General features: G+C 52.1%; 1 protein-coding gene across 1 annotated transcript in view; it reads right to left on the reverse strand.

Moving 5' to 3' along the window:
• The window catches only part of GABBR2 (gamma-aminobutyric acid type B receptor subunit 2), a 339,969-nt gene extending 317,349 nt beyond the window's left edge, over nucleotides 1–22,620 (reverse strand). Inside the window, exon 1 of the mRNA XM_004747687.3 lies at nucleotides 22,221–22,620. Within this exon, the coding sequence (XP_004747744.2) occupies nucleotides 22,221–22,541 (321 nt within the window). The 5' untranslated portion in view covers nucleotides 22,542–22,620. The remainder of the gene's footprint in view (nucleotides 1–22,220) is intronic.
• Between the last annotated feature and the right edge of the window lie 1,574 nt (nucleotides 22,621–24,194).

Consider the following 24,194-nt stretch of genomic DNA (forward strand, 5'->3'; position numbering starts at 1 on the left):
GTAATTCAGTTCCTCAATGAGGCAAACATGATACTAACCTCATCTAGGAAACTGGATGAAATGCCTCCTTAGTTGATGGCCTCCTAATTAGGGCACGTGGAGAGGTGGGGCTCCCCAACCCTCCCACCTCCAACTTTGGAGAGCGCTTTCCCTTTAGCGCCCTCCCTAAGGCACGTGTCACTTGCGGAAGACTCCCGCGCCCGTGGATGGAGCACCTGCGCACCTGCTGGGGAAGCACGAGAGACGGTTTTGTTTGTTGTTTGTCCACCAGGTCTCACCTTGGCTGAGAGGAGCAACTGTGGGTGATCTCGAGGACAGTCCCCGCCCACTCTCCCCAGGTGTTGAGGGTCTAGAGCTGCAACTATGACGTCATCCACCTGCCCCACTGAAGTAACCCTTGGAAGTGTCGCAGTTCATATAGGGGATGCTGAAAAAGCACTTAATAAAATTCAGCGCTCATTTCCCAAAGAAAAGCAAACCCTCTTTAGTAAATGAGAAAGAGGGTACTCCCCGGATGCGAAAACGTCGGTCACACGCATGCCCAGCAGTCACTGCGGCGAACAAGATTCCTACACACATAACGTCTACCCAGTTCTGTGCTCAGAGTTGACGACAGTTCAAATCCATGGACAAGAAAGCCAAGTGAAAACACTGGCATGGGGCACCTGGGTGGCTCAGTGGGTTAAGCCTCTGCCTTCGGCTCAGGTCATGATCTCAAGGTCCAGGGATAGAGCCTCTCGTCAGGCTCTCTGCTCAGCAGGGAGCCTGCTTCCCCATCCCCCACCTCTCTCTGCCTGCCTCTCTGCCTACTTGTGATCTCTGTCTGTCAAATAAATAAATAAATATCTAAAAAAAAAAAAAAAACACTGGCATGAAAGAGGCTAACATAAGTATTGCTTACTAATAACACGACAGGCTACCTGGAAAACCAAGCAAGCCCGTGGGAAACTGTTAGGAACACTGAGAACACAGTCAGGGGGCTGGTTACAAAAGTAATAGTTACTTTCTACCTACCAGCAACAGTCAGAAAACACAATGACAAAGAAGAACCACTATAAAGTAAAAGGATGTCAGTCACAATAGGAACAAAGACATAAAACGCAGAGGTCACCCTTGTGAAACAAGAAAGATTTACATGAAAAGGACCCCAATATCTGGAGCTGCTCAAGAAATGTATGTTGGATAAATAATTACCAATTGTTCCAGAGGGCTATAAAAGAGGTAAGAGTGAAAACAAAGATGTCCCCTCGGGGTTCCTGAGCTGGATGAGTCATATTATTATAAAAGTTTTGATTCTTCCCAAATTCCTAAGTTCAACAAATTCCAATCAGAATATCATCTGTATTAGTATTGTATTTAGCATTTAACAAATTGACTTGAAGTTTCTAACATAAGGATCAACAGGTGAGGATAGTTAAGAACATCCTTGAAAAACAGAAGTATTGTTATTGTTTGGGTTTGGTTTCTTTGTTTGTTTGAGAGACAGAGAGTAAGTGAGAGGGGCCGAGGGAGAGGGATAGAGAAAATCCCAACCGGGGTTCGATCGAACAACCCAGAGATCATGACCTGAGTCCAAATCAAGAGTCGGATGCTTAATCAACTGAGCCACCACCCAGACGCGCCCTGAGAAATACTTTTATTGTTAAGGAGAGGACTTGACTTATTGGATACTGCAGTGTGACATAAGGCTAAGGTAATTTAAGTAGTGGGGCACTAACCCAGAAAGTGTCAGACATACCTATGAAACAGAGCAGAAAATTCAGAGACAGACCAGCTACATATAAGGTGTCCTATCCAGTAAGCAGAGAAATACATTATCAACAAATAACACCGGGACACTGGCTTACCCGTTTGGAAATATCATTGCTTGTTCACTTTATAAAAAAATCTATTCTAAATGTATTAAAAGGTGAACTATTAAAAAATTAAACCATTATTGTAAGCAAAAGAAAAATACATGTATTATTAATACATATTAACATATATTTAAAATTATATTACTTTAACATATAAAAATGTAAAAATCAATTTCACAAATCAGTAAGAAGGAGTTATACTATTAATGAAAATAAGCAAGCGATAGGACAAATCAATTCACTAAATCAGAGGCCCCATTCAACACTGAAATACATTCAACCTTTCCGATAAACAAAGAAGTGACAAAATAAAAGCTTATTCCATTGCCCAATTGGCAGAGCTTTTGTTTTTATGTTTCAGTTAATAATATCTCCCAGTTGTGTGCTCCAAGAAAACACCCCCACCCCATCCGTTGTTGTCTGAGGTTGGCTTAGCAATATCAGGGCCTGCAGGCAACCAAGTGGGCGATGATGTCCTCTAGGTCCTACCCCTTAGGTCTTGGACAAGTCTCTATGGCCTCAGATCTTGTCTCTTGAAAGAAGGATATTAATAGTTCCTACCTATGTTATGAAGACTTACCAAGATGATGCAATATAGAAGCACCTGACTCTGGTCCAGAGTAAGTTTTGCAGAAATGGCAGAGAGAGTTTTGTATCCCCTTTGACTCAGTCAATGCTAGAGTCTAAGGGACTAGAATTGTGAAGAAGCATGCACATTTTGTTTCAAGGCTGCATGGGTAGCAGACACAACTCACAGGTTCCATAAGAGAAGATTACCCAGATAACCTGTGTCCTCATGGAATACTGGGAAGTCATTTAAAATAGGGAGTAGAGGCTCTAACTTGGTCCAGATTTTGAAACACCCTTCATAATATATGGTTAAAGGGAAAAAGCAGGTAACCAGCAGCAGATAATCTGAATTTTGCTTTTTAAAAGTGTGATGATGATGCCACAATATCAACAGAGATTATGTTAGAGAGTAGGGTGATAGTGATTTTAATTTTCTTCTTTTTATTTTCATTTTACAAATTTTCTTCAATACACATAAATTACTTCTATAATAAGATAAAAACACTACCAGTTATCTCGGGGTTTTTTATGCAAACTCTCCGAATATGAAAGTTGGTTGTTAGGGTGGCTTTTCAAAAGATGCAAATGAGCTTGTCAGTATGCATTTCCCTTCCCAGCTGGGAAAGGTCCAGCCGCGGAGATGGACTCCATTAGCGTGATATTGACAGAAGTCCCAAACAGAAATTGCCCGCAGTACTCAATGGTCTCTATTTATTCCTCGGTACATTTGTCCTCATTCTGGAAAAGGGGGCTTGTGATTCCAAGATAGCATACCTATCCCAAAAGATCAAAACCCAGTATAGTTTGCAATGCTCTGTGTTTTTGAAAACTGTTACTCCAGAGTGAGAACAGTGTCTGTGGTAGAGAGAGACCATGCCCCAGCCCAAAGCTTCTCTCTCTCCATAGCAATCTGTGCACTGTGCAGTAGCCTCGACCTGAATTCCCTGGCCTCAGGAGGAAATTCTGTGCTTTCCTCAAGGCCAGTGGCCACCTCACCACCCCCTCCCCAGCCTGCCTGATCCAAGGCAGAACAAACTCTTCTGCAGGACAGGATGGCCGTTCCAGTCCTGGCTCCTCCGTGGGGTCTCATCTGTGTGTTTGCCCGCCAGCTCCCTCCTGTCCGCAGGCTGCTGGCCTCAGGACGACTGGATTTTCCCCATGACCAGTCTGAGGGCACCATCCCATAGACCCACTGGCATCTTTTAATAAGCATCTTTTGGTGGGCGCCGGCGGGGGGGGGTTGCACCCTGAAATGAAGCCAAGGTTAACAACAAAAGCTTTGCGTTAGTCTGTGCTCAATGGTCATTCTGGCATCGACTTTCCCAGCACAGTCCCCAAAAGAGGTGCCATCCTCAGAGGACCCAGGGACTCCAGCCCACCTGGGTGGCCCAATTTACACACGTTTGCTGAGCTGCAGACCCCACATGCTCCCAGGATGCATAATGAGTCACGGTCATTCATCTCTGCATACCTACTGCCTTTATGCCTCATCAACTTTGTCCTGTCCCTGGCTTTCTGAACCCAAGTGCCAGCTGACACAGTGAACCCTGGAAAAGAAATCTTGGAATCCTGGAGGGTGAATGTACTAAGCGAAAATATATTTTTTGGCTAGTCCTTCTAGCTAGCTTGATATCCTCAGCAAGATTTGAGCAGTAGGACTTCTATGACTTTATTCAAATCACTGATCAGAGAATTAATATTTAAGTTGTATATATATAGTATATAGCGTATATTTATGTGCAGTATGACTTCTGCAGTCGTATTCAAATCACTGACTAAAGAATTAATGTATGGGGGCGCCTGGGTGGCTCAGTGGGTTAAAGCCTCTGCTGTGGCTCAGGTCATGGTCTCAGGGTCCTGGGATCGAGTCCCGCATCTGGCTCTCTGGGTAGCTTGCTCCCTCCTCTCTCTCTGCCTGCCTCTCTGCCTACTTGTGATGTCTGTCAAATAAATAAATAAAATCTTAAAAAAAAAAAAAGAAGAATTAATATATGTCTTTCTTTTAAAGGAAGAATACATATTTGATATTAAAGGCAAAGATCCAAGTCCTGAGGACAACCACCCCAGGCTACTTGCACTTTATTCCCTTCTGGGTTTGAGATCCAAACAACTAACAGATGCACCTAAATGGACCGTGTCCTCTCCCTAGGCCTCCACAGAGTTCACATTTGCCAAGCTCCCAGCTCTCTGTACCTCAGTCTTCTCATCTGAAAAATGGGAGCAATGAGAATGCTTATCTCTTCGGGCCTTGATGAGAAGAAGAAGATTTACCACATCAAGTGCTTAGAACAGAGGCTAAACCCATAGAATGCTCCCCTGTGGACGTCAGTGATGCCTCACTGAAGGGACGGCTTCACTCAGCCAGGTTCATGCCTGCTCCCAAGGTGCCTCAGCAATAAGCCAGGATTCCCACATCCCAGGTTCCGGAGGGATCTTGTACAGCTCCAAACAAGAAGAGCTGCCCTGGCGAAAGCAAATCATGGCAGCCAGGGCAGAGACCAGGGCTGTCTTCTGAAATATTCTCTATTCCAGACGTCTCCTAACCTAGCTTTTCCCCAAGTCACAACGGCGGGCGCCTGTGGCTATGTTGTGTTCTTCCTAACACTATTATGCCAATTATGATTATTTACACCGCACGAAGATCTGAAAGTTCGTAAACTGGCTTCTTATACACATCCGGAATGTTTTTAGGATATATTATTGGCTCGCTCTGGTGGGTTCTAAATCTCTTGACATCCCAACTTCTAACTTACACAGGATGAAAGAATCCAACTGCCTGCTTTCTGCCCTGAAAAGCAAATCCTGACTCAAAAACAGGAATAGACACTTCAGTCTTTACATCCACTGCCCTATTTCTTCCCCCAAACCTAAATGAGACCTACTTTAGTCCCCATTATTTTCACAGCGCTGCTTTTTTGATAACTTTCATGATTTCCTTCCTCATGAGTTCAGACAACTGACACTGTAGGGCTCTCTCACAGAAACACTTAACAATCCTAGATATTCCTCTCTTGGCTTCTCTCAAGGGCTTTCCAGCGCTATTATCTGATTGAAGCATAAAATCACCCTGGGAGGGAAGTCAGAGAAGGTGCCCTCTCCATTTTACAGATAACGAAACCGAGGCTCAGAGGCCCTGGTTCCCTTAGAAAGACCCCGGGGGTCCAGCCTTCCAACATCCTGAATTCTGAACACACTCTTCAATTCCCTTCAGCCGTTCCGGCTCCCATTCTCCAAACACCCAGAATGGAGTCATTTTGGTCAAAATCCAATTGAGTCTTCCGACATCGACTTCTTTATCAGTGGCTGTGAGAAAGCACGGTGTTGCTCTGTTCCGAAGCTCTTTCCATCCAAATGGGTTTTAGGAGCAGCCCTTCACCAGTCAGAGAAGTGATCTGTGGCAGGCTGGAAAGGGGCTGGAACTCGGCAGGTCTCAAAAGGAAAGGCGCCCCGGGAAGTTTCCCATCTCCAAACCCAGAGCCTCCTGCTGGGAGGGTGGAGGGAGCCCCTAATCCTTGCCCGGCATCCAGGCACAGTGGAGCAGAAACAGGGCCCCCAGCAGCAGCATGGTGTGCAGCACAACCCCGGTCCAAAGGATACACCTCTGGCCACACAGGTCCCCTGTTATCCGGACAGACAGCCCGGAGCCATGAGCGCCCATCCCCTGCCCTCTGATGGCGCGGCCAAGCCAGCCGACCGAGCTTCTGGCTCCTAGCCTTCTAGGACAGTGATTCCAGCATGGATCACGGCTCCTCTCTGCTTCCCTTCATCAAGAAAGCCATTAAGGGAAACGGAAAGCTGAGTGCATCTATGAGGTCCACCTACAGACCCAACTTGGAGTAAGCTTTGAAATCACTCCTGGGCCCTCTTCAGGCCCTGAGTCATTTTTCGATTGTTAAAATTAGATTGGTCTCACAGCAGACTTCTGAATCTAAGTGGTGTCAAATGAGGCTGGGTCCTGTTCCCATTCAGCGTTCTCAGGCATCTGCGGTGTGCACAGCCCCAGCTGGGCCTTTGAGGACACTTCCTCTCGTCCTTGCCTTCCAGCCACCCACAGAGCGGGTCTCACATCCCGATGGTGCAGGTGGAAAAACGGCCTCAGTGGGTTAGGGGTCTGCCCAGGGCCACACGGCAGGAAGTGACGAGGCCAAGATTTAACTCCAAATCTGCCTGATCCCCCTTCTTTCCCCTCTGCCCTTGTCTTTGTGATGCCCCTGGAGATGACCTTGCCCAGCTCCCATGTGACAGGGCCGTGTGTCCTTCTGCTTTAGCCAACAGGAAGCCTCTGCTGACAGCAAGAGTCAGAAGCCAGGACCCTGCAGGAGGCTCTGGCGAGCATGGATTGATTTTTAAAATATGCTTTTAGACACGGCTGGCCCAACGGTGCTTGCATTTCCAGGTCTTCCAGCTCCCTCCCCGCCAGTGTCTCTCGTGGCTGGCCACCTAGCTGCCTGCTGCCTCTGAACGGCTCAGCATCATCCTTTCAAAGTTCCCCTCCCTCCCCCCCACAGGGTTCTTTCACATCTTCCACCTATGTCCTTCAAGGCCAGCTTCAAGGTCAGCTGCTCTGCCAAGCCCTCCCAGGTTGTAGGCTGTACGAGTGAGAGTTCATCTCCTCCTTGTCACGTGCCCATGGCCCTTCCTTGTGTCTCCCCAAGGAGTATGTACAAATCAGCCTCCTATCAGTTATTTGACACACACGGTATGGTACTTCCTATGCATCGGCCAGGGCTAAAGTCTTTGGCAAACCTTAAGTGAGTTAGTTTTTATAACTGTCTTGTGAAGTAGGTACTATTGTCACCTCCTTTGTACAGACAAGAACACTGGAGGGTGGGAACTGACGTGGTTTGCCCCAAATCAACACAACTAGTAAGCGGAGGCCAGGCGGTCCTGCTCCAGAGCCGGTGTTTGCTCATAAGCACTCCACTGGGTCACCTGCTTGCGTGGGAGTTGTCTACACTGTCCTGTGAGCCCTCCAAGGGCAGAGGTCATGTCACATTCCTGCCCAGATGCTCACAGCCTGGCACAAGGCAGGACCTCTGTGCTCGATCCTGAACGGAGCGCCATGTCCAGCATGAGATCACCTCTCCCGTGTGGCCAGCGGACAGTGGTCGGCAGTACAGATCCTGGTCCCAGCTTCCAGCCACTCGGAGCACCTGCCTTCCTCCTATAGGCAGTCACATCTGGCAGTCCTCCCTGAGATGTTTAGGAGGATGACATGAGAAGCATTTCATCATCCGTGAAGCCGAGAGCAAATCTACGCACGCCTCACCATCTAAAAGGGTTCCTCCCTCTCCAGGGCTTGATCCTTGGGGTCCTCCTCCAAGGATGGAGGACTCCCCCGGCTTCTGGCTGGATCCCAGCAAACCCAGTCAAGAATGCAGGACGAAAGACCCTTCCATCTGGAGAGAGTGGAGGGAGAGGGGCTACAGGTGGTGCCAAGTAGAGTACTTACAATCAGTAAGTGCCCACTTACTGCCTCCCATGGGCTTATCATTCTGAGCCTCAGTTTCCCCATCTCTAAGTGGAGCTAACAGAATTCCACTCTTACCAGGTTGTTATCCTGATGATGCATTCGGAAGCAAGAGTAAACTCTGGCACTGCACAAAACTCACCATTCTCGTTTAATTGTTGAAAGAATACCTACTGAATAAGGTTATTAGAAGAACTACATTAGAAACCAACTGCACTTCTCCCTTTACCAGACTGGAGCACAAACAAGGTCACGTGTCTTTGAATGTTCCAAGATGACAGGGACAGGCATCTTCCCAGCGACACCTGGCCCAGTGCCCCCCAGATCCTGGGGTAGCCTATGTTATATCCCTCAAGGTGCCCTGAGCCCAGCCCCTGAGACAGGCCCCTCTGGGTCCCTGCTGCTGCCATGGCCGCCGCAGAGGTCGGGGTCTCCACTGAAACCAGGGCTGGACCCTCCCCCCCACCAGGAGGTCAACCCCAGGACAGGGAAGTGCCCGGCTCCAAGATGGAAACTGAGGACTACCGTTCTCATTCTCGACACCGAGCACCTTCAGTTTGCATGCACATGTGCAGCCACAGTCCCCACGGGCAGGGGGAGGAGGCACTCCAGCATCAGCTCCCACCTCCAGACTGTCCTTGGATCCCTACCCCACCTGCCTCTCCAAGCAAACTTCCTCTGGGAGCTTATTTTGCCCTCCCCCGAAGCTGACCCTGCTCAGGGCTCCAGCCCTCCTCAGAAGAGGCTCTGCAGATGTTAAGCTTGGACAGAGGGAGTCAGTCTCACTGCTCTTCCAAGGGCCTCTGTGTTCTTCAGACAGTGGGACTCCTGACCCCAGCAACCCTGAAGCTTCCTAACAGTAAAGGAGGGGCTTCTAGAATGTTATCTGAATACAGAGCCAGCCCTTCTTCCAGGGACATCCATGTCCCTGCCTCCCCCCAACTGTAAGCCCTTGGCTTTCTAAGTGTTCAGTGACAGGGCCGTCCAGGCGACTCAAACTAAAACACAACAGAGGGCGCCTGGATGGCTCAGTCATTAAGTGTCTGCCTTCAGCTCAGGTCATGGTCTCAGGGTCCTGGGATCAAGCCCCACATCAGGCTTCCTGCTCAGTGGAGAACCTGCTTCCCCCTCGCCCTCTGCCTCTCTCCTCTGCTTGTTCTCATTCTCTATCCCAAAAATAAATAAAATCTTTTAAAAAATAAAAACACAACAGAGGGCCTCACCTCAGGAACCAGAACCAGAGTTGCTCTCAGAAGCCAGTCTTACGACTTTCTGCCCTGACCATACACCAGGACAGAAGCGCATCACATCCCCACCAGGCACTCCACCCTGTGGCATCTGTAGAACACCCACTGGGCAGCCGGTCCACATAGTTTTATCTATCTATCACAAACAATGCTGGTTATCCACTCCCAAACCTCCATGGTACACGTCAGAGAAGGGAGGCCCAAGAAAAGCAGCCACCATAGGTCACCCAGCAGGGATTAGGGGTGGACCTGGCTTTTCTGGCTAAAAGACCAAGCTCTTTCTACGACCCCTTGCCTTCGTGGGTGCACGTGTGAAAGCACCCAGCCCAGTGCTGGCCTGAACCCCATCACTTCTCACAGCAGACAGCCCTCACTCACTCTCATGGCCCCAAATTTCTGCCCAGGGACCCTTGTGAGATAGTTTGGCTGTGGGTGGTCCTGGGTCTGACATGTGCCGAAGATGGATGGCTGGACTTCTGATGACCAAAGGCATCCGAGGCTTGAGAGGAAGACGCGTTCCCTACCTCTTGTTCTAGATGCTTCTGTAAGAGTGCCAGCTAGGGTCAGAAAACCTCAGCCCCCGGCCTCTCCGCTCTCACACTGTTCTAATCTAATACTGTGCCTTCCTTCTTTATTAGGAAGTTGAATGAATCACCCGTGTGAACAACATCTCGGTGTCTTTTATTAAGATGTTACTGGAAACAGCCAAAGGCCCTGAGACGAACAACCCAGAATTAATTACTCTTTGTGCTTAGTTTCAGGCGTATCTTTTATTTGTAACTCTTTACAGCTTTTGTAAACACTTTCACATTAATCTATTTCTCTTCCCCTCTCTCTGCTCCTTCTCTCCCCCTCCCCGCATCTCTATAATAACCCCATGGAGAACTGGGGTGGGGTCGGGAGTGGGGGTGGGGGAACCACCATTATCATTCCCATTTTACAGATGGTAACACTAAGGCGTAGAAAAGTTGAATGACTAGCTCATGGCCCTCCAGCACTGAGTATGAGAGATGGTCATCCACGGGGCACGCAGAGCTCTTCCTACCACACTGCCCTGCCCTCTAAGCTAACAGATTTGTCCTGAGCCTAAAAGGAAATGTGTCTCATCACAAGCGAACACCACGACATTTCTCTCCAGCCGTCAAACACAGTATTCAACTGAAACTATCCATTCCTCACAGATGCCTGATAACGTCTTCTCCCTCTGCTCCATTTAGGGCACAGTTGTGATTTTATCCAAAATTGTTATATTTTACATTGCGTTTAGCACCACTCATGCAAGAAACATTTGCTAAACACTTACAATGTGCCAGAGGCCTTGCGAGGTGCTTGGACACAAAGGCCTTCATTCCCTCCCAGATATTACCAAGCACCTTCAGGCTCTGTGCTGGGCACTGGGACATGGCAGGGACCAGATAAATGACATGCCTGTCCTCGTGGGCTGGCCCAGCGTGCAGACAGGTGAAGTGAGGGACAATAGCCAGCAGTGACGACACAGAGCTCTGAGGGCATCGCCAGAGACAACAGGCCAGGGAAGTTCACCCCTGAGCTCCCAGTGGGTGTCAAGTCATCCCAGGGTTGGCGTCGGAAAGAGCCATATCGAAAACCCATCCAGCGAGGCTCACACACAGACCACACGCTTTTTTGCTTGGCCTCATACAGACGCTCCCACTGAACGTGACTATACAGCATTTTACACGTTCACTTACATTATAATAAGTGACAGTGAAATTTAGTGGGCGCCTACTCAATGTGTCCCATGTGCTCAGTGCTTTACATGAACGTTCTAGGCCAACCTCCAAAAGAGCCCCCTGAGACAGTGGCGTTCCCATCCCACAGAGGGGATGGGGGCAGCACGCGGGCCCACATCGCCAGATTCCAAATGTCACGGTCTTTTCCCCCACAGGCACTGGACATCACACAGCAAGACATTGTCAACATGCAGATCGGCCCCGGGAGCCCGTCAGCTCTCACCCATTCATCCCACAGATATCTGCCGAGCATGGGTTACGTACCAGGAACTGGGCTGGGCACTACTGGGAGCCCAAACAGAGCTGTTCCTGCACTTATGGAGTTCGCGGCCCCCCACGGGAACACGGAAGACCAAGAGGGATCAAAGAGTCCAGCAAACATAAAACTGCATTTGTGGTAAGCCCTAGAGTGGAAAGTTTTATGATTCTCAGAGAAAATGGGGCAAAGGATTCTTCCCAATCAGGGAGGATAGACAAATCCCACTTGAGCTGGTGTCTAAGAGATGAACAGAGGTGGCGAAAGTGTTTCAGACCATGGAACAGCTTGTGCAAAGGCCCTGTGCAGAGCAGGGGGAGGGAGCGCACTCACCTGAGAAACTGAGAGGACCCCATGTGTCTAGTCCAGAGTAGGAAGGGAGAGCAGGCAGCACCGAGGCTGGGGAGTGGGCCGGGCAGACCCTTGGGGCCTCCAGGGCCACCAAGAGAGGTTTTGTTCCTATTCCCAGAACAAGGGGAGTCTCTGGAAGGTGTCAGGCAGCGAGGCCACCTGGTCAGAGTGCTGGGTCAGTGGTCCTAACTGTCCTCTGCACCTGGGGAAGAGCCCCTACCCCTGGCCTGTCACCTCACCCTTCTCATGCTGCAAGGTGACAATGCCAGGCAGCCTTGCTGCGTGCCTTTGAGAGCACAGCAGCCATGGTTCATCTCCACATGCCCCACACCCAGCCCAGGCCCTGCACCAAGCCTCAAGTACAAAGGAGGCAGCACCGCTGCCGTCGAGGTAATCCAGGAGAGACACACATAGACACAAACACTGACACCCCCAGTAAACACCGCAGGAGGTGACAAGCTCCGCAGGTGCAAGGCGAGCAAAGAGTGGATCTGTGGGAGCCAGGTGTGCAGACAGACGCGCTCAAAGTGAGGAGAGAGCACAGGGCTGGCTGTGTGGAACAGGGGAAAGGGAGAGGGCGGGGCAGAGCTGGAGGGAGATGAGGGGTTGCGTGAAGTTCACAAAATAAAATAAGAAAAGCATCAGCCACCAGCAACATGTGCCACTTGCCTCTACGGGAGGAAGGTAAGAAACTGCGGGAGGATGCTGCTCCCTTGGTGCTCAACCTTTGGGCATCAAGGTCAGACCATCTGCATTGAAATGCCAGCTCACTGCTTGGTTGGCCATCATGTCCCATGACCCCGCTAAGCCTCACCTGCAACCCGAGCACGCTCATGGCACCTGCCCCAACAGGATGTGGAGAGGATCCCCTCAGCGAACCCTACAAAGAGACTGATGCAGGGACGGATGTATGCTGAGCCCAGGATACAGGTGAGTTCTTGCTGCTGCTATACCCTCTTCTTCCCCTGCACCCTTGCAACTAAACGCTTCCATTCCCTTTTCCTTCTTTTGTAGGAAGATCAGAAGCTCTCCAAGGGCTTTCCAGTGTTTCTAGAGCTCACAGAGTCCAGCAAAGAGCTCAGAGGGGTCAGTCGGACCCCCAGAAGACACTGTATGAAGTGACAAGGGAGCCCTCTCTCCTGTCAAGGTCAAGGCAGTCTACACCAGCTTCGGTGGGAGCCAGTGCATGGGCTCTGATCGCATGCCACAGGGTGGGCTTCCAGGTCTCCGCCTGCTGGTTAAATCACTGAAAGAATTCTGGGCATTCTCAGAAAAGCTTCAGTGAACGGGCAGTTCTAGAAACAAAGTGATTTGGATAATAGAGTGATTATTATAAGGATGACTGTTGCTTTCAGAATCAGTTCCCTCTGAACAAAGTCGAGTGGATCATAAGCAGAGTGTGAAAATATCATTTTCTCTGTGCCACCTCCTGACCCCGCGCCACGAGAGCAGCAATAATGCATCACTCCTCGAAGTCTTTCTTTGGCTAGATTTTATCTGAATGGTGACTGATGATGTCCTTGCCAAGCGGCAGGACAGGGGTCCACTTTAGCCAGCAGCTGGGGAACGTGGGCACTGATGAAGACAGATGAATCCATTTACTCCGTACTCTGGATCTACCACTAATTTTCTAGATGACAATGACACTTCACCCTTCCAGCGATGCGCACTGTTCAGAAAGACCAGAAAAGTAGGAAAACTGCCAAAGGAGTCCCCCATCGGCCCCAAAAGGTGCCACAAGGTTCATGCCCTTTACTCGAGCAAGAATTCTCAGACCCCAAAGCTCAGCTCCTAACTGTTTTACTCTTATTTTGCACATGATTCTAATAAACTGGGTTACCTGATTTGGGGTCCCGACCAAAACCAGATCAGGGAGACGGTCACCCTGAGGCTGAGGTTAGCCCCTTCCTGAGTCAGTCTTGACCATGGAAGGATAAAGAGCAGAAGCTTCCAGCCCGGAAGCAGGGAGCGTGGAACAAGTCTTGCTCTCCAGAGGATCCCAGGAGACCTCTTCATTCACTATCCCCAGATCTGTCACTGGACCACCTGGCTCACTGAGGCTGATGACTTGGCTCCGTTCCTGCAATTTCTACTAGGACCAGAGCCCAGTCCAGCCTCTGCTGGGGCTCACGTTCCCTAGAGGTGGGAATAGGATATCACAACCTGATTCCTACACCCACCACCTGCTGGTTTAGAGGACTCTTCCAATAAACCACCTAAAACCATAAGAGTTCTCAGATGCTGCAAAGTATTTATTTCCTAAGTTTTCATGTACCTTGGAAGATGCCGTGTACATTTGTCAGGGGAGAGGAGAATCTTCTATTGGAACATCCAGCAAGTAACCTTTGCACTCCACAGTTACAGGGACCCCCAAAGTACCAAATAACAAGAATGCAGACAAACAAAAAGCAAGCAGGAAGCTCACGTGGCTTGGCATATGGAACAGCTCCTCGATTTGTGAAAACTATGCCCATTAATCCTCTTAGAACTAGAGAGCTGCGTCCTAAGCTTTTAGATGTATTTGTTTGTTCAATAAATACTTATTGAGCTCCTGCTCTGTGCCTGGCCCTGAGCCAGTGCCTCAAGGGGCCACAAGGGAGCCAGGCACACCCAGCACCTGCTCTCACCGTGCCTACAAGGGAGCAGAGCCCCTCCAGCCATGCTACAATTCACAGAGAGAGCAAGAACTTCCCCACCATCTCAACAGCTAACCGAGCACCAGGACCCAGACCGCCAACCTCACGTGGGGCTCACACCCCCACGGCTCCAGCCTGGTACACCTGCTTTTTCCTCGAAAGGTACAGAGAGAAAAGCATCTCACCAGCCGCTCTGTACCTTGTTACATAAGCAGAGAGAATAAGAATAAAATAAAGGAGCAGATGAATAGAGATGCTCATGGGGTGAAATACACCATTTAATTTTCTGACCTTCCTACAATCAAATTAAATAACCAAAAAGGTTAGCGACAAGGAACCACTTACATTCACATAGGGAATGGCCAAACGGCCTCCAGAAGGGGGTCGCCTTCCCCAGCATCTTCCTCCGATCCACTACCACAGTTTGGCTCAATGGTTTCTGTCTGTTCTGACCAGCTACTTAGACCGTGAGCTCCTTGAGGGAGAGGTTCACGTCGCATCCATAGCTGTGTGGCAGGACCTGCAGAAAGTTCTATCAACTAGAGTGTGCTGCCCTAGGGCACTGAGGCAGAAGCGGGTAGTGCCTGCACAGCTGTGTAGGTGGGCCGGTAGGATCTCCTCTGCAGGCAGAACCTACAGCTGATGGCTTTTGCTGCAGCTTCAACTCTGTCACCATATTTAACTCCACTAAGGACACAATCTCCAGGCAGCCTGCGGTCGGTGACCAAGCTGGGCAGGGACTCGGTCCAATGTGGGAGCCCTCTATGGGCAGACTTTGCCCCAGAGCAGCCCACTGACAGGCCCAGACTTGCTGAGCCTCTTCCTACCCATCTCTCCTTCGCCCTCCGTTCCCACTATCAGCCTGGTGTCATGGGCCAAGCATCTCCCCACCTCCTCTTCTGTCTTCCACAGGCATCCCCACCCCGCCCCCTCCAAGAGCTCTTATGCTTCTAAATCCGTCTTGGCGTCTACTTCCTGAAGGACCCAGAACGACAAGTCTGCATGGCACCCACCGGCTCCTTGACACTGCCTACCCTCCCTTGAAGCGGGCTTGACCCGTGACTATTTCTGGTCAACGGAATACGAGTAGAAACAATGCCTGTGTCACTTCCAAGTAAAGATGGTTAAAAATCCAGGATGCCTTCCCCACGAATCCCTCCCTACCCCCATCTCCTCGAAGTCACAAGATGGGAGAGTCACACCCCAAATCTGCCCAGCTCCTTGTGTTCCCACTTGGAGGTGAGCCCCTCAGGAGCATTTCTAACACACTCTGGAATTTGGGTAAGCGACAGAGAAATTGTATTATGTAGGCAACAGAGATTTCAGGTTTTGTTTGTTAAAGCAGCAGGACCTAGTTCATCCTGACTGACAAAAGACGTGTGTCCCACACGTATCTGTTCAGCACCTCTATTTTCACGGCTGTCCTGCCCTTCCAGCTTGCTTACTTCCCCGCTGATCTCCGCGTGAGGAAGCTGATGGTACTCTGTGCCTGGGGGAGGGTAGGCCAAACACAGGAAGAAGCCCTTGTCAAAGATAAACGTAACAAGTTGAACTTTTCGCCCAATACCAAGGGCCAAACAGGCCCTAGTGTGGGCATTCCACCCACCGCCCCCCATGGGTGGCTGGCTGGGTCTGGGGAATTGGTTGGGGGCTGGCATGGCCAAGGGCACTGCCCTCCCATGGGAGAAGCATGGGGTTGCTCTCGGTGGGAATAGGCAGGAGGCAGCTACAGCCTGACAGTCCACTTAATCCTGATAGATGGGGTCACCTGAGTCCTGTGCTCATGGCGGGGTAGAGATGATTGGGCCAAACTCTTCATTCGGTGGGAGGCTAATTCAGAAAAGAGATTGGAATTTACTCACTCACAGTGCCGTTCAGCAGACGCTCACTGATGACCTGCCCTCACGGAGCTAGAGCTTGGCGCGGGGAGAAAGAGTACATGCCTGGATACATGACAGAGGGGAAGATGGGCTGCTCGAACCCCCTTCCTCCAGCTCCCCACTCGGCAGCGCGGCGTCGGCACACGGCACGACAGATAATGCTGCCTTACGTTACATCATGTCGTGAGGTTCCACATCCAAAATACCCATTCTTCCTGGCGGCCCTGTGAGGTCAGCATAATTGTCCCCATACGGCACAGGAATGATGGCAATGGTGACAACCAAGAAGCGGGTATTTACTGGGCACTCGCAGGGTACCAAGCAGTGACCTGACTACCTTACCAGGGTGGTCGCATCTGTGAGCCCCATTTTATAGATGACAAAAGGGAGGCAAAGTGCCTGGCCCCGGGTCACCAAGCAGGGAAGTGGTACCCAACAGAGATACAAACCCAGGGCTCCTGAGGTATCGAAGAGCTCATCCAACAGGTATGAGGTCCCTGCAGAGCTGAAGGGTCTGAAAGGAAGTCTGCCATTCTGTGCCTAGCCTCACCCCTGCTGGGCAGCTCCCTCCTCATGCCCCTGCAGCGCAGTGCCTGGACTCAGTGACTCCTGCCTGCCAGAACTCCTACCCATGGGTCCCTCCCTGTTGTCCCTCTCGCCCCAGCAGGTCTCAGGGCTGCCTGTTCTCCTCCACACCCTCTCACTGCCTGTCCACCTCGGTTCAAGTTCAGCATCTCACCCTTCAATGGCTGGAGAAGCTTCCTGGCTTCTCAGTCTCCAGCTCATCTGTTGACCATCTAGGCTCTGCCTTCCCACCAGGCCCTGATCATATTACATCCATGTTCAAAACCACCACCTACACATGGCTCCTCCTAGTTCCAGAATAAAGTCCAACTTTCTCAACATGTGATTCGAGGCCTTCCACACCCAGCAACAGGCTCCCTACCCCTCCACAGTCCCTACACTTGGGGGAAAGCATAACAAGTCAATGCTCCCCAAACACCTCACACTGTTTCTCCCTCCCTTCTTTGATCTTGGGGCTCCTTCCTGGGATCCAACACCCCCTTCCCTGAGTCCCTGCTTCTCTATGTCAACATGACATTGGCCCTTTCCAGCCCATCTTGATTTCCACTTCTCCAGGAGGCCTCTCTTGACCTAGATATGATCTTCCCTTTCTCTCAAAGCCCTTAGCATGCCTGGTCTCTTTCTTGAACATAGCATTTCCCAGTGCCTGTCTGGACATCTACAGTGTGGACATCTACAATCAGATACCCCTGGCATCTACACCTTCAACAGCCTTGGACATCCTTCGAGGAATCACCTCCCTTCACTCCCTGCTCATGCGGTTGGGCAGGGCTGACCTCCCTGCCCTCTCCCTCCACGAAAAGCTGGCTGATGTCCCAGACCATCAGGGTCATGGGATTGGCTCGGGGATGGACACATGACCCTATTCAAGCTAATGAGAGCTGAGTTTGGGACTTTGGCTGAAACATTTGGGAAAGGAACACTCTTCTTACTGGAGTTTCTAAACTGGAAGTGTGTAAATTTGTAGCTGGTAGGGGCCATCTGTGCCACCACATGGGTAGGGCCTGCCTGAGAGTGAAGCCAAACAGAGAAAACCAGAGCCAAGAGATGGAGAGAGAGAGAGAGACATTTTTTAAGATTGCATTTCAGTCCCTGGATTCAGCCATGCCTGAAGACAGCCTACTCCAGGACTTTTCAGTCACATGAACCAGTTAAAGTGGCGTTTCTATCACTTTCAAGGAGTCCTAAGCAATACAGCTCCTCGGGGCCAGGTACCATGCTGGGTAGTGGGGCTGGAACCACAGAGAAGAGGTAGTCTGATTTGAAAGGGCTCATTTTCTACCTTTTTATTTCTAAGAACAGCTGTATTAAAATACATTCATACATCATAACGTTCATTCTTTTCAAGTATATGAGTTTACAGTTTTGGGATGTTCATAGAACTGTGCAGTCATCCCCACAGTCCCTTTCTAGCTAACCTTGAAAATGGCCACTGTGCACTAAAGCCCTGTTCTCCCCTACGCACCAGCTCCTCCTCGAGCCCAAGACTGGGTTTTGTTCCCTTCTGCCGCACCAGTGACTGTAGTAGGTGCTCAATTAGTGCCTGCTGAACTGGACTCATACATCCTTGAAAAACTCAGCCTCCCTCCACCAGTTGCCTGGGCTCTTTCTAAAGCACCCACCGTGAATGAGAGAACAGATATTTGGCAAAGCTGCTCCAGGGAAGGACACACTCCCCCACCGCTAGGCTGCCCCTGGATTTTCCAAGCTGGATCCCTGCAGCAGGCTAACCTTCCTAACCTAACAGGTGCACACCTAGAATGTGCTCCCTTGGCCCCCTGAACTTTCCCTAAGTTTATCACATAATAATTTAAACTAGTAAAAAGTGGGAAAACATATACATCCGACAGTAGGGGAATGACTTAATATTTATGGTACACCATAAACAGTATAGGATAGTAGGATAGAATAGTATGCAGCCACTCGAAATCATCTTTGCAATTGAGGACATGGGGAAGTACCCCCAATACAACGTTAAATTAATGAAACAAAATATAAAAGGGCACAAAGAGTGAGATCTCAAGTACCTAAAATAGTAAAAACTAGCAACTAGAATGAAATACTGGTAATTGTTAGGTGTAATTGTCTTTGTACAGGTGGATTACGAGCCATTATTATTTTTCTTCAGGCTTCTAATTTTCCTTTTTTCTAAAATGAACATTTCTTTAATCAAAGTAGAAAACACTATTTCTTAACTCATCCCTTGGTTATTATTTAATTTTATTAATCTGATAACTGAAGAATGAGAAACGACATGTGAACGACATTCTGAATCTCCTGCGAAACTTTTTTAAAAAGACGTCGTCCTTCAGAATCTTTTAATCAAACGTGTAAGTAATGTAACCCACCATTTTCACCTTTTTACCTTGACTGCCAGGAAGCTCAGAGCTAAAATGTAATACACAAAACTGCAATAACCCAGGTTCTTGGTGTAGTAACGTCCATGCTTCTATATGGTTTCTGATGCTTTTTTTTAATTTGTATGTTCAGTTGTCTCACTGGTGTTTTATATATACTCAGCTCTACTTTGGGATACGGATTTTATCTACAGCAGGGAAAAGAGGTCTTCACTCTCAGAAGCTTGGGTAGGATGTTTCATTTTTAGGAACACAAGGCACTGAATGGGGCTTTGAACAGTCTATTGTTATTGTAATTACAGTAAGAGGGTCAACCTAAAGAAATTCAGGCAGGAGGGTCTTTTATTGAGAGAGGCTCTCCCAGTGATCAGATTAACCCATTACTTGGTAAATTTCCATCTCTTTGAAGACTAAGGGGACCCAGGTCCCTCCTGGCTGTTCACAGCCTCTGGTCATTGAGTGGCAGCAAAAGGCAGCAAAGCCAGCCAAAATCCACTCACCATGTCAGTCTTGTGTTCAAGTCTAGTGACAGGGCTGGGGAAGGGATTAGGGAGTACACACACTCTGCAAAGACCCGTCTGATTATAACAGGCCCCAGACACTCTAACACAGGCCCCAACGACCCTTCAGATCACTGTGGATTTTGCGGCCATGACCCACAAACGGAGCACTCCTTTACTTTGGCTCAGCAAGAAAGCACCTCTCCGATGGACATGGGCCACTTGAAAAAAATGAAGTATTATACCACCTGCACGTTCTCTCAGATATGACAGCCCACGGCAAGAAGTAACATACGTACTTGCTCATAAGTCAGAATTATTTTTTTCTTGATAACTTCACTGACCCTTCACGAGACTTCAGAAGTGAGAAAAACAAAATAAGCAGCCTCTGTGTTTAGCCATGACTATTTCATCACACCTAACACTGCAATGTCTTACTTATGGACCACGCCAGAGGAAAACGAAGGCAGGGAGGCAGGAAACATTTCGTGGGTGCTTCCAGCATGTCGGAGGGAGCCCTGGCTGCTGGGCTGCCAGCTCACGGCCCTTATCCCCCGGAGCGTCACATCACCAGCTGACCGAGCACATGCGACAACCCCACTTTTCCAGATGCAAGAATCTAGGCTGAGACAGATCCAATGACCCCACTCAAGGTCACCCAAGGGGAAGGTAACTGGCGTCTGACTAGAATCCAGGTCCGACCCACCCCAAAGCCTGTGCTCTGTGCCCCTCGCACAGCTGGAGACGCTTCTCTGTTTGCGTGAGCCTGCGATTGCCCCGTGCCCTCCTTCCCACGCTGCTTTCAGCTGATTCCTTCCAGCTGGGAGCCTTATCCTCTCGCCTTTGGGCCCTCTCACTCAGAAAGTCGAGACACACTTGAAAAAATACATGTAAAAGCTTCAACCCACACCCTGAAGCCAAGCACCCATCCCTGCATTGCCACAAACAATCTCATGTGAAATCTCTTTCAGGGAAGCTTTCTGAAGGGAATAAACTGGTGATGAAAACCTTGTGCAGCTGACATTTGGTGATGATGCAAGCGGGGCTGCCCTGGCTACAAATGTTTCTGTCTCCAAAGAACGGGCTCTTTCCTGTCCCTTCCCAAAGAGTATGTATGGAGGCAACGGGGAACCAGCGCCAAGGGGACAAGCCTAGGTCAGAACTGAGGGGCGCTGTGCATTCCTGCGTGCCAGACAAGTCCCCCGGAAAACTTGAAATGTTCGCGCAAAGATGAGGGCGATGAGAATGTCATTCAGAAATAATTCCACACCCGGGTTAGCTCTGCTCAGCCCCCCAGCTTGCATCCTCCCGGGGGGAGGGGGGGTAGGAAGGCTCTCAGCTTCCAGCAGCCTGTGCGCACCGCCACCAACTGCCACCCGTTCCTTCACCTTTTATTTACAGCGCAGAGCAGGCTGGTTCATCAGTGAAGGGGGAGGCGGGGAATAAAGATGCTATCCAGATTTCTGCTCTTTCTCAGGGGACACACAAAAAAAGGGTTAGGCAGAGAAGGAAGCGGAGCCCGGGCTGCACGGGCAGCGCGGACCTCCCCTCCGAAGGGTGGGAGGAGAGGCACCTGGGCCGGAGCAGAAGCTCCCGGGGAGCTCCGGGAAGCCGGGGTCAAGCCCGGCGCGCGGCCCGGCTTGGCGCGGTGTTGAAGGCGCCAACAGAGCGCACTGCACAGGAAATCACTGCCCCCTTCAGGCCGCGTCTCAGACACCGCGGCAGGAGCCGAGGGGCTCCCTCAGTCCGGAAAAACTCGCAAACCCGACCTCGCGCGGCCGGCGATCACTCCTCCAGACCCCCTCCAGCAGCCGTGCAGGCGTTGCAGGTCCGCGCTGGGGCTTCAGCCAGAACCCACGCTGCGGGAGTGAGGAGGGGGCTTGGGAGGCGAAGCTCTGGGCTCCACGGCTCCCCTCGGAGAAGGAGGCCAAGAGGGCCGGCCCGCTGCTGCGCTCCAAGTCCGTGCTTCCAAGTCTGCGCCCGGAGAAACTGCGCCTGCAGCCGCAGGGCGAACAGCAGCGGCGCTGCCGGACACCCCCGCGCGTCCACAGCGGGACCTGCTCGGGGCACTCTCTGAGCAACTAAACCGAGGGGGAATCTTCCCCATAAAATCGCTCCGGCTGCAGGCAGCGCCAGGCACATTCAGGCAGCAGCCTTTTAGAGCCGGCGGCCCGCGCCGTGCGGGTTCCGAGCCGCCTGCGCGCACCACGCGCCCAGCCCTCCTGCGCGCTCGGGCCCCTCGGGTCCCGGAGCCTTCCGGACCTCAAAGCGCGGACGGGCTCTCCTGGGGGCCCGCGAGCAGGCCATGGCCCTTCTAGCCCCGGGTGGCCCAGTTTGCAGTCACTGCGCCTGTTTCTCCCACCCGGCAGTCCACAGCCCCACCGGCGGGACCTGGGCAGGGGCAACCACTGCAGGCCTTTTAGAGGGTCCAGTCCCCATCTTCTGCACTCCTTCTCTGGTCAAAGGAAACCGGTCTTCTGTCCCCCACCCCCCAACACACACACACACACACACACACACACACACACACAATCCCAGAGGGAGATGCTCAGCAAATCTTGGTACCAGCTGTGCCAGCCAAGCCTAGAGGGACCCCGGCTTGAGCACTGAGCACTAAGCACCAGCCGGCGGTGCCCTCGGCAGGCACAGGCGGCTCAGTCAGGGCTCTGCCCAAGGGTCGAAGCTTCCCTCGGTTCGGCACTCCCTCACCCACCGCCCCCCCCCCCAACAGCCCCGACGGCGCGAGCGGCTGGACACTCACCTCGGTGTCGTAGAGCCGCAGGTCGAGGAAGTAGGGGCGCAGGAGCGACTCGTTGCGGATCTGCTCGATGGCCAGTTCCACGGCGGGGAGCACGCCGCGCCCGATGCTGCCCTTGGCCACCTCCTTGGTGAGCGGCATGAGGCCCATGATGGAGAGCGGCGGGCTGCTGGGCGGCGGCCGGGGGGCACCTCGCGCCCAGCCCCAGGCCCCGGGCGCCAGCGGCAGCAGCAGCGGCAGCAGTAGGAGCAGCAGCAGGCGCGCGGGCGGCGGCGGCGGCGGCGGCGGCGGCCCGGGCTGCCCGGAGCTCCGCGGGGAAGCCATGCCGCGCCGCGGGCTGCGGGCGCCGGCTCACTCGGCCCGCATGGCCTGGCCCGGCCCGCCGCCCCGCGCCAAGCTCTCCCCGCGGCGCCCGCGCAATGGCGCCGGCCCCGGCCCCGGCTCCGGCTCGGGCTCCGGCTCCGGCTCGGCTCAGAACGGCCGCAGCGGCGGCGGCAGCGGCGGCGCCCGTGACGGATCAATCACGCCGGGAAGGGGTGGGAGCGAGCGGAGTGCGGGAGGCGGGGAGCGAGAGAGCGAACGCCGAGAGGGGGGCCGGCGTCTTCGCGCGCGCCTCTCTCCGGCGCGGCCACCCCGAACCAGGCCGCCTCCGCCCGCCCCCGTGCGCGCTCTGAGCCGCTCTCCCGCCGGGAGCTGCTCCGCGGCAGCCCCTGGAGCCCGGCCGGGGGAGGGCGGGCGGCAGGAAACGCGGGAGGCGAAGGCGAGGCTGCTCGGCGGCGGTTCGGGCCGCCTCCGGGGACGGGGACGGCCGTGCGCGCCGGGGGAGGGAGAGGCGCTGGCGCAGGGGCGGCCGCGGGGAGGGCCGCCTTCCCAGCACACGCACACACGCGCCCCCGGCCCTCCGCCGAGCGGGCTGTCGCTGTCCGCCGACCGCCGGGGACCTGAGCGCCCGGGGACAGGGGCTGAGGGAACGAGGACTGCGTGCTGGCACACGCCGTGGCCGCCGCCGCTCCACCGAGCGCTTCCTGCAAGGTGGTTTGGGACTGCTACCCGGAGGTCTGGCTGAGAAGGTCTTAGCAGCGAGCTCGACACCGAGGCGTCCTAGAGGCACCTGCAACCTATGCTCTTCTGTTCTGTGCGGGTGTCTGGGGAGGCCCTAACCGAGCCCGAAGGGGCGGCCGAAGATGCCGCCTGCGTTCTCACATCCTTTGGTGCTGGGGTGTCCAGAGCTTAGGGCATGGACTGAGAGCCCCTAATTTCCCCCACCGGACTGAGAAGCCGTCCTCTGCCAACCTCAGAAGAAACTAGGGTCCTCACCTTGCGCCCCCTCCGGGTATTTGACCTCCCCGCGTCCCCACTCCCAGAGGGCTCCGCCCTAGAATTTTCCCTCTGGGTGGGAGTACTACCCAGAGCAGATCCCTGCTTCCCTTGACTTGGCTCTCGCTTGGCAGGGTAGCAGAGGCTACACTAGCTAACCTTAGGCAAAGCAGTCCTGTGATCTGACCTAGTCCCTCCATGCTTGAAGAATAGAATTTGTAGGTCATTAAGATATAAAATCCCAAGGAGTGATTAACGAGGGGAGACAGTAGGACATCAAATGAGAAAACATCCTTGTGCTTGAGTCAATCATTGTGGGCCATATCCACGACCTTGCAACAAGGTTGGAAGTTAAACCTTCACTGAACATTTACTACCTTTTTTATCACATAATCCTCACAACAGCCCAGTGAAGGAAATACTGTGTTTATCATCCTCGATTTACAGGTGAATACACTGAGGCTCAGAGAGCTTCCACAGCTTGTCCAAGAACACAGAACTACCAGGGTAGGACTGGAACCCAGAGCAAGCAGGAGCTCCATACAGAGGGCAGTGGGAGCCAGGATGGGGAAAAAACCCTCATACGGCAGGGGCACTGCCCTGACTTTCAGTTGTTCTGAACATCAGTTCCTGCAGGTATGTGGTGAAGGAGTTGGGCCA

This window comes from Mustela putorius, unplaced genomic scaffold (assembly GCF_011764305.1).
Source record: "Mustela putorius furo isolate JIRA1106 unplaced genomic scaffold, ASM1176430v1.1 tig00000580_pilon_pilon_pilon, whole genome shotgun sequence".
Classification (NCBI taxonomy): domain Eukaryota; kingdom Metazoa; phylum Chordata; class Mammalia; order Carnivora; family Mustelidae; genus Mustela; species Mustela putorius.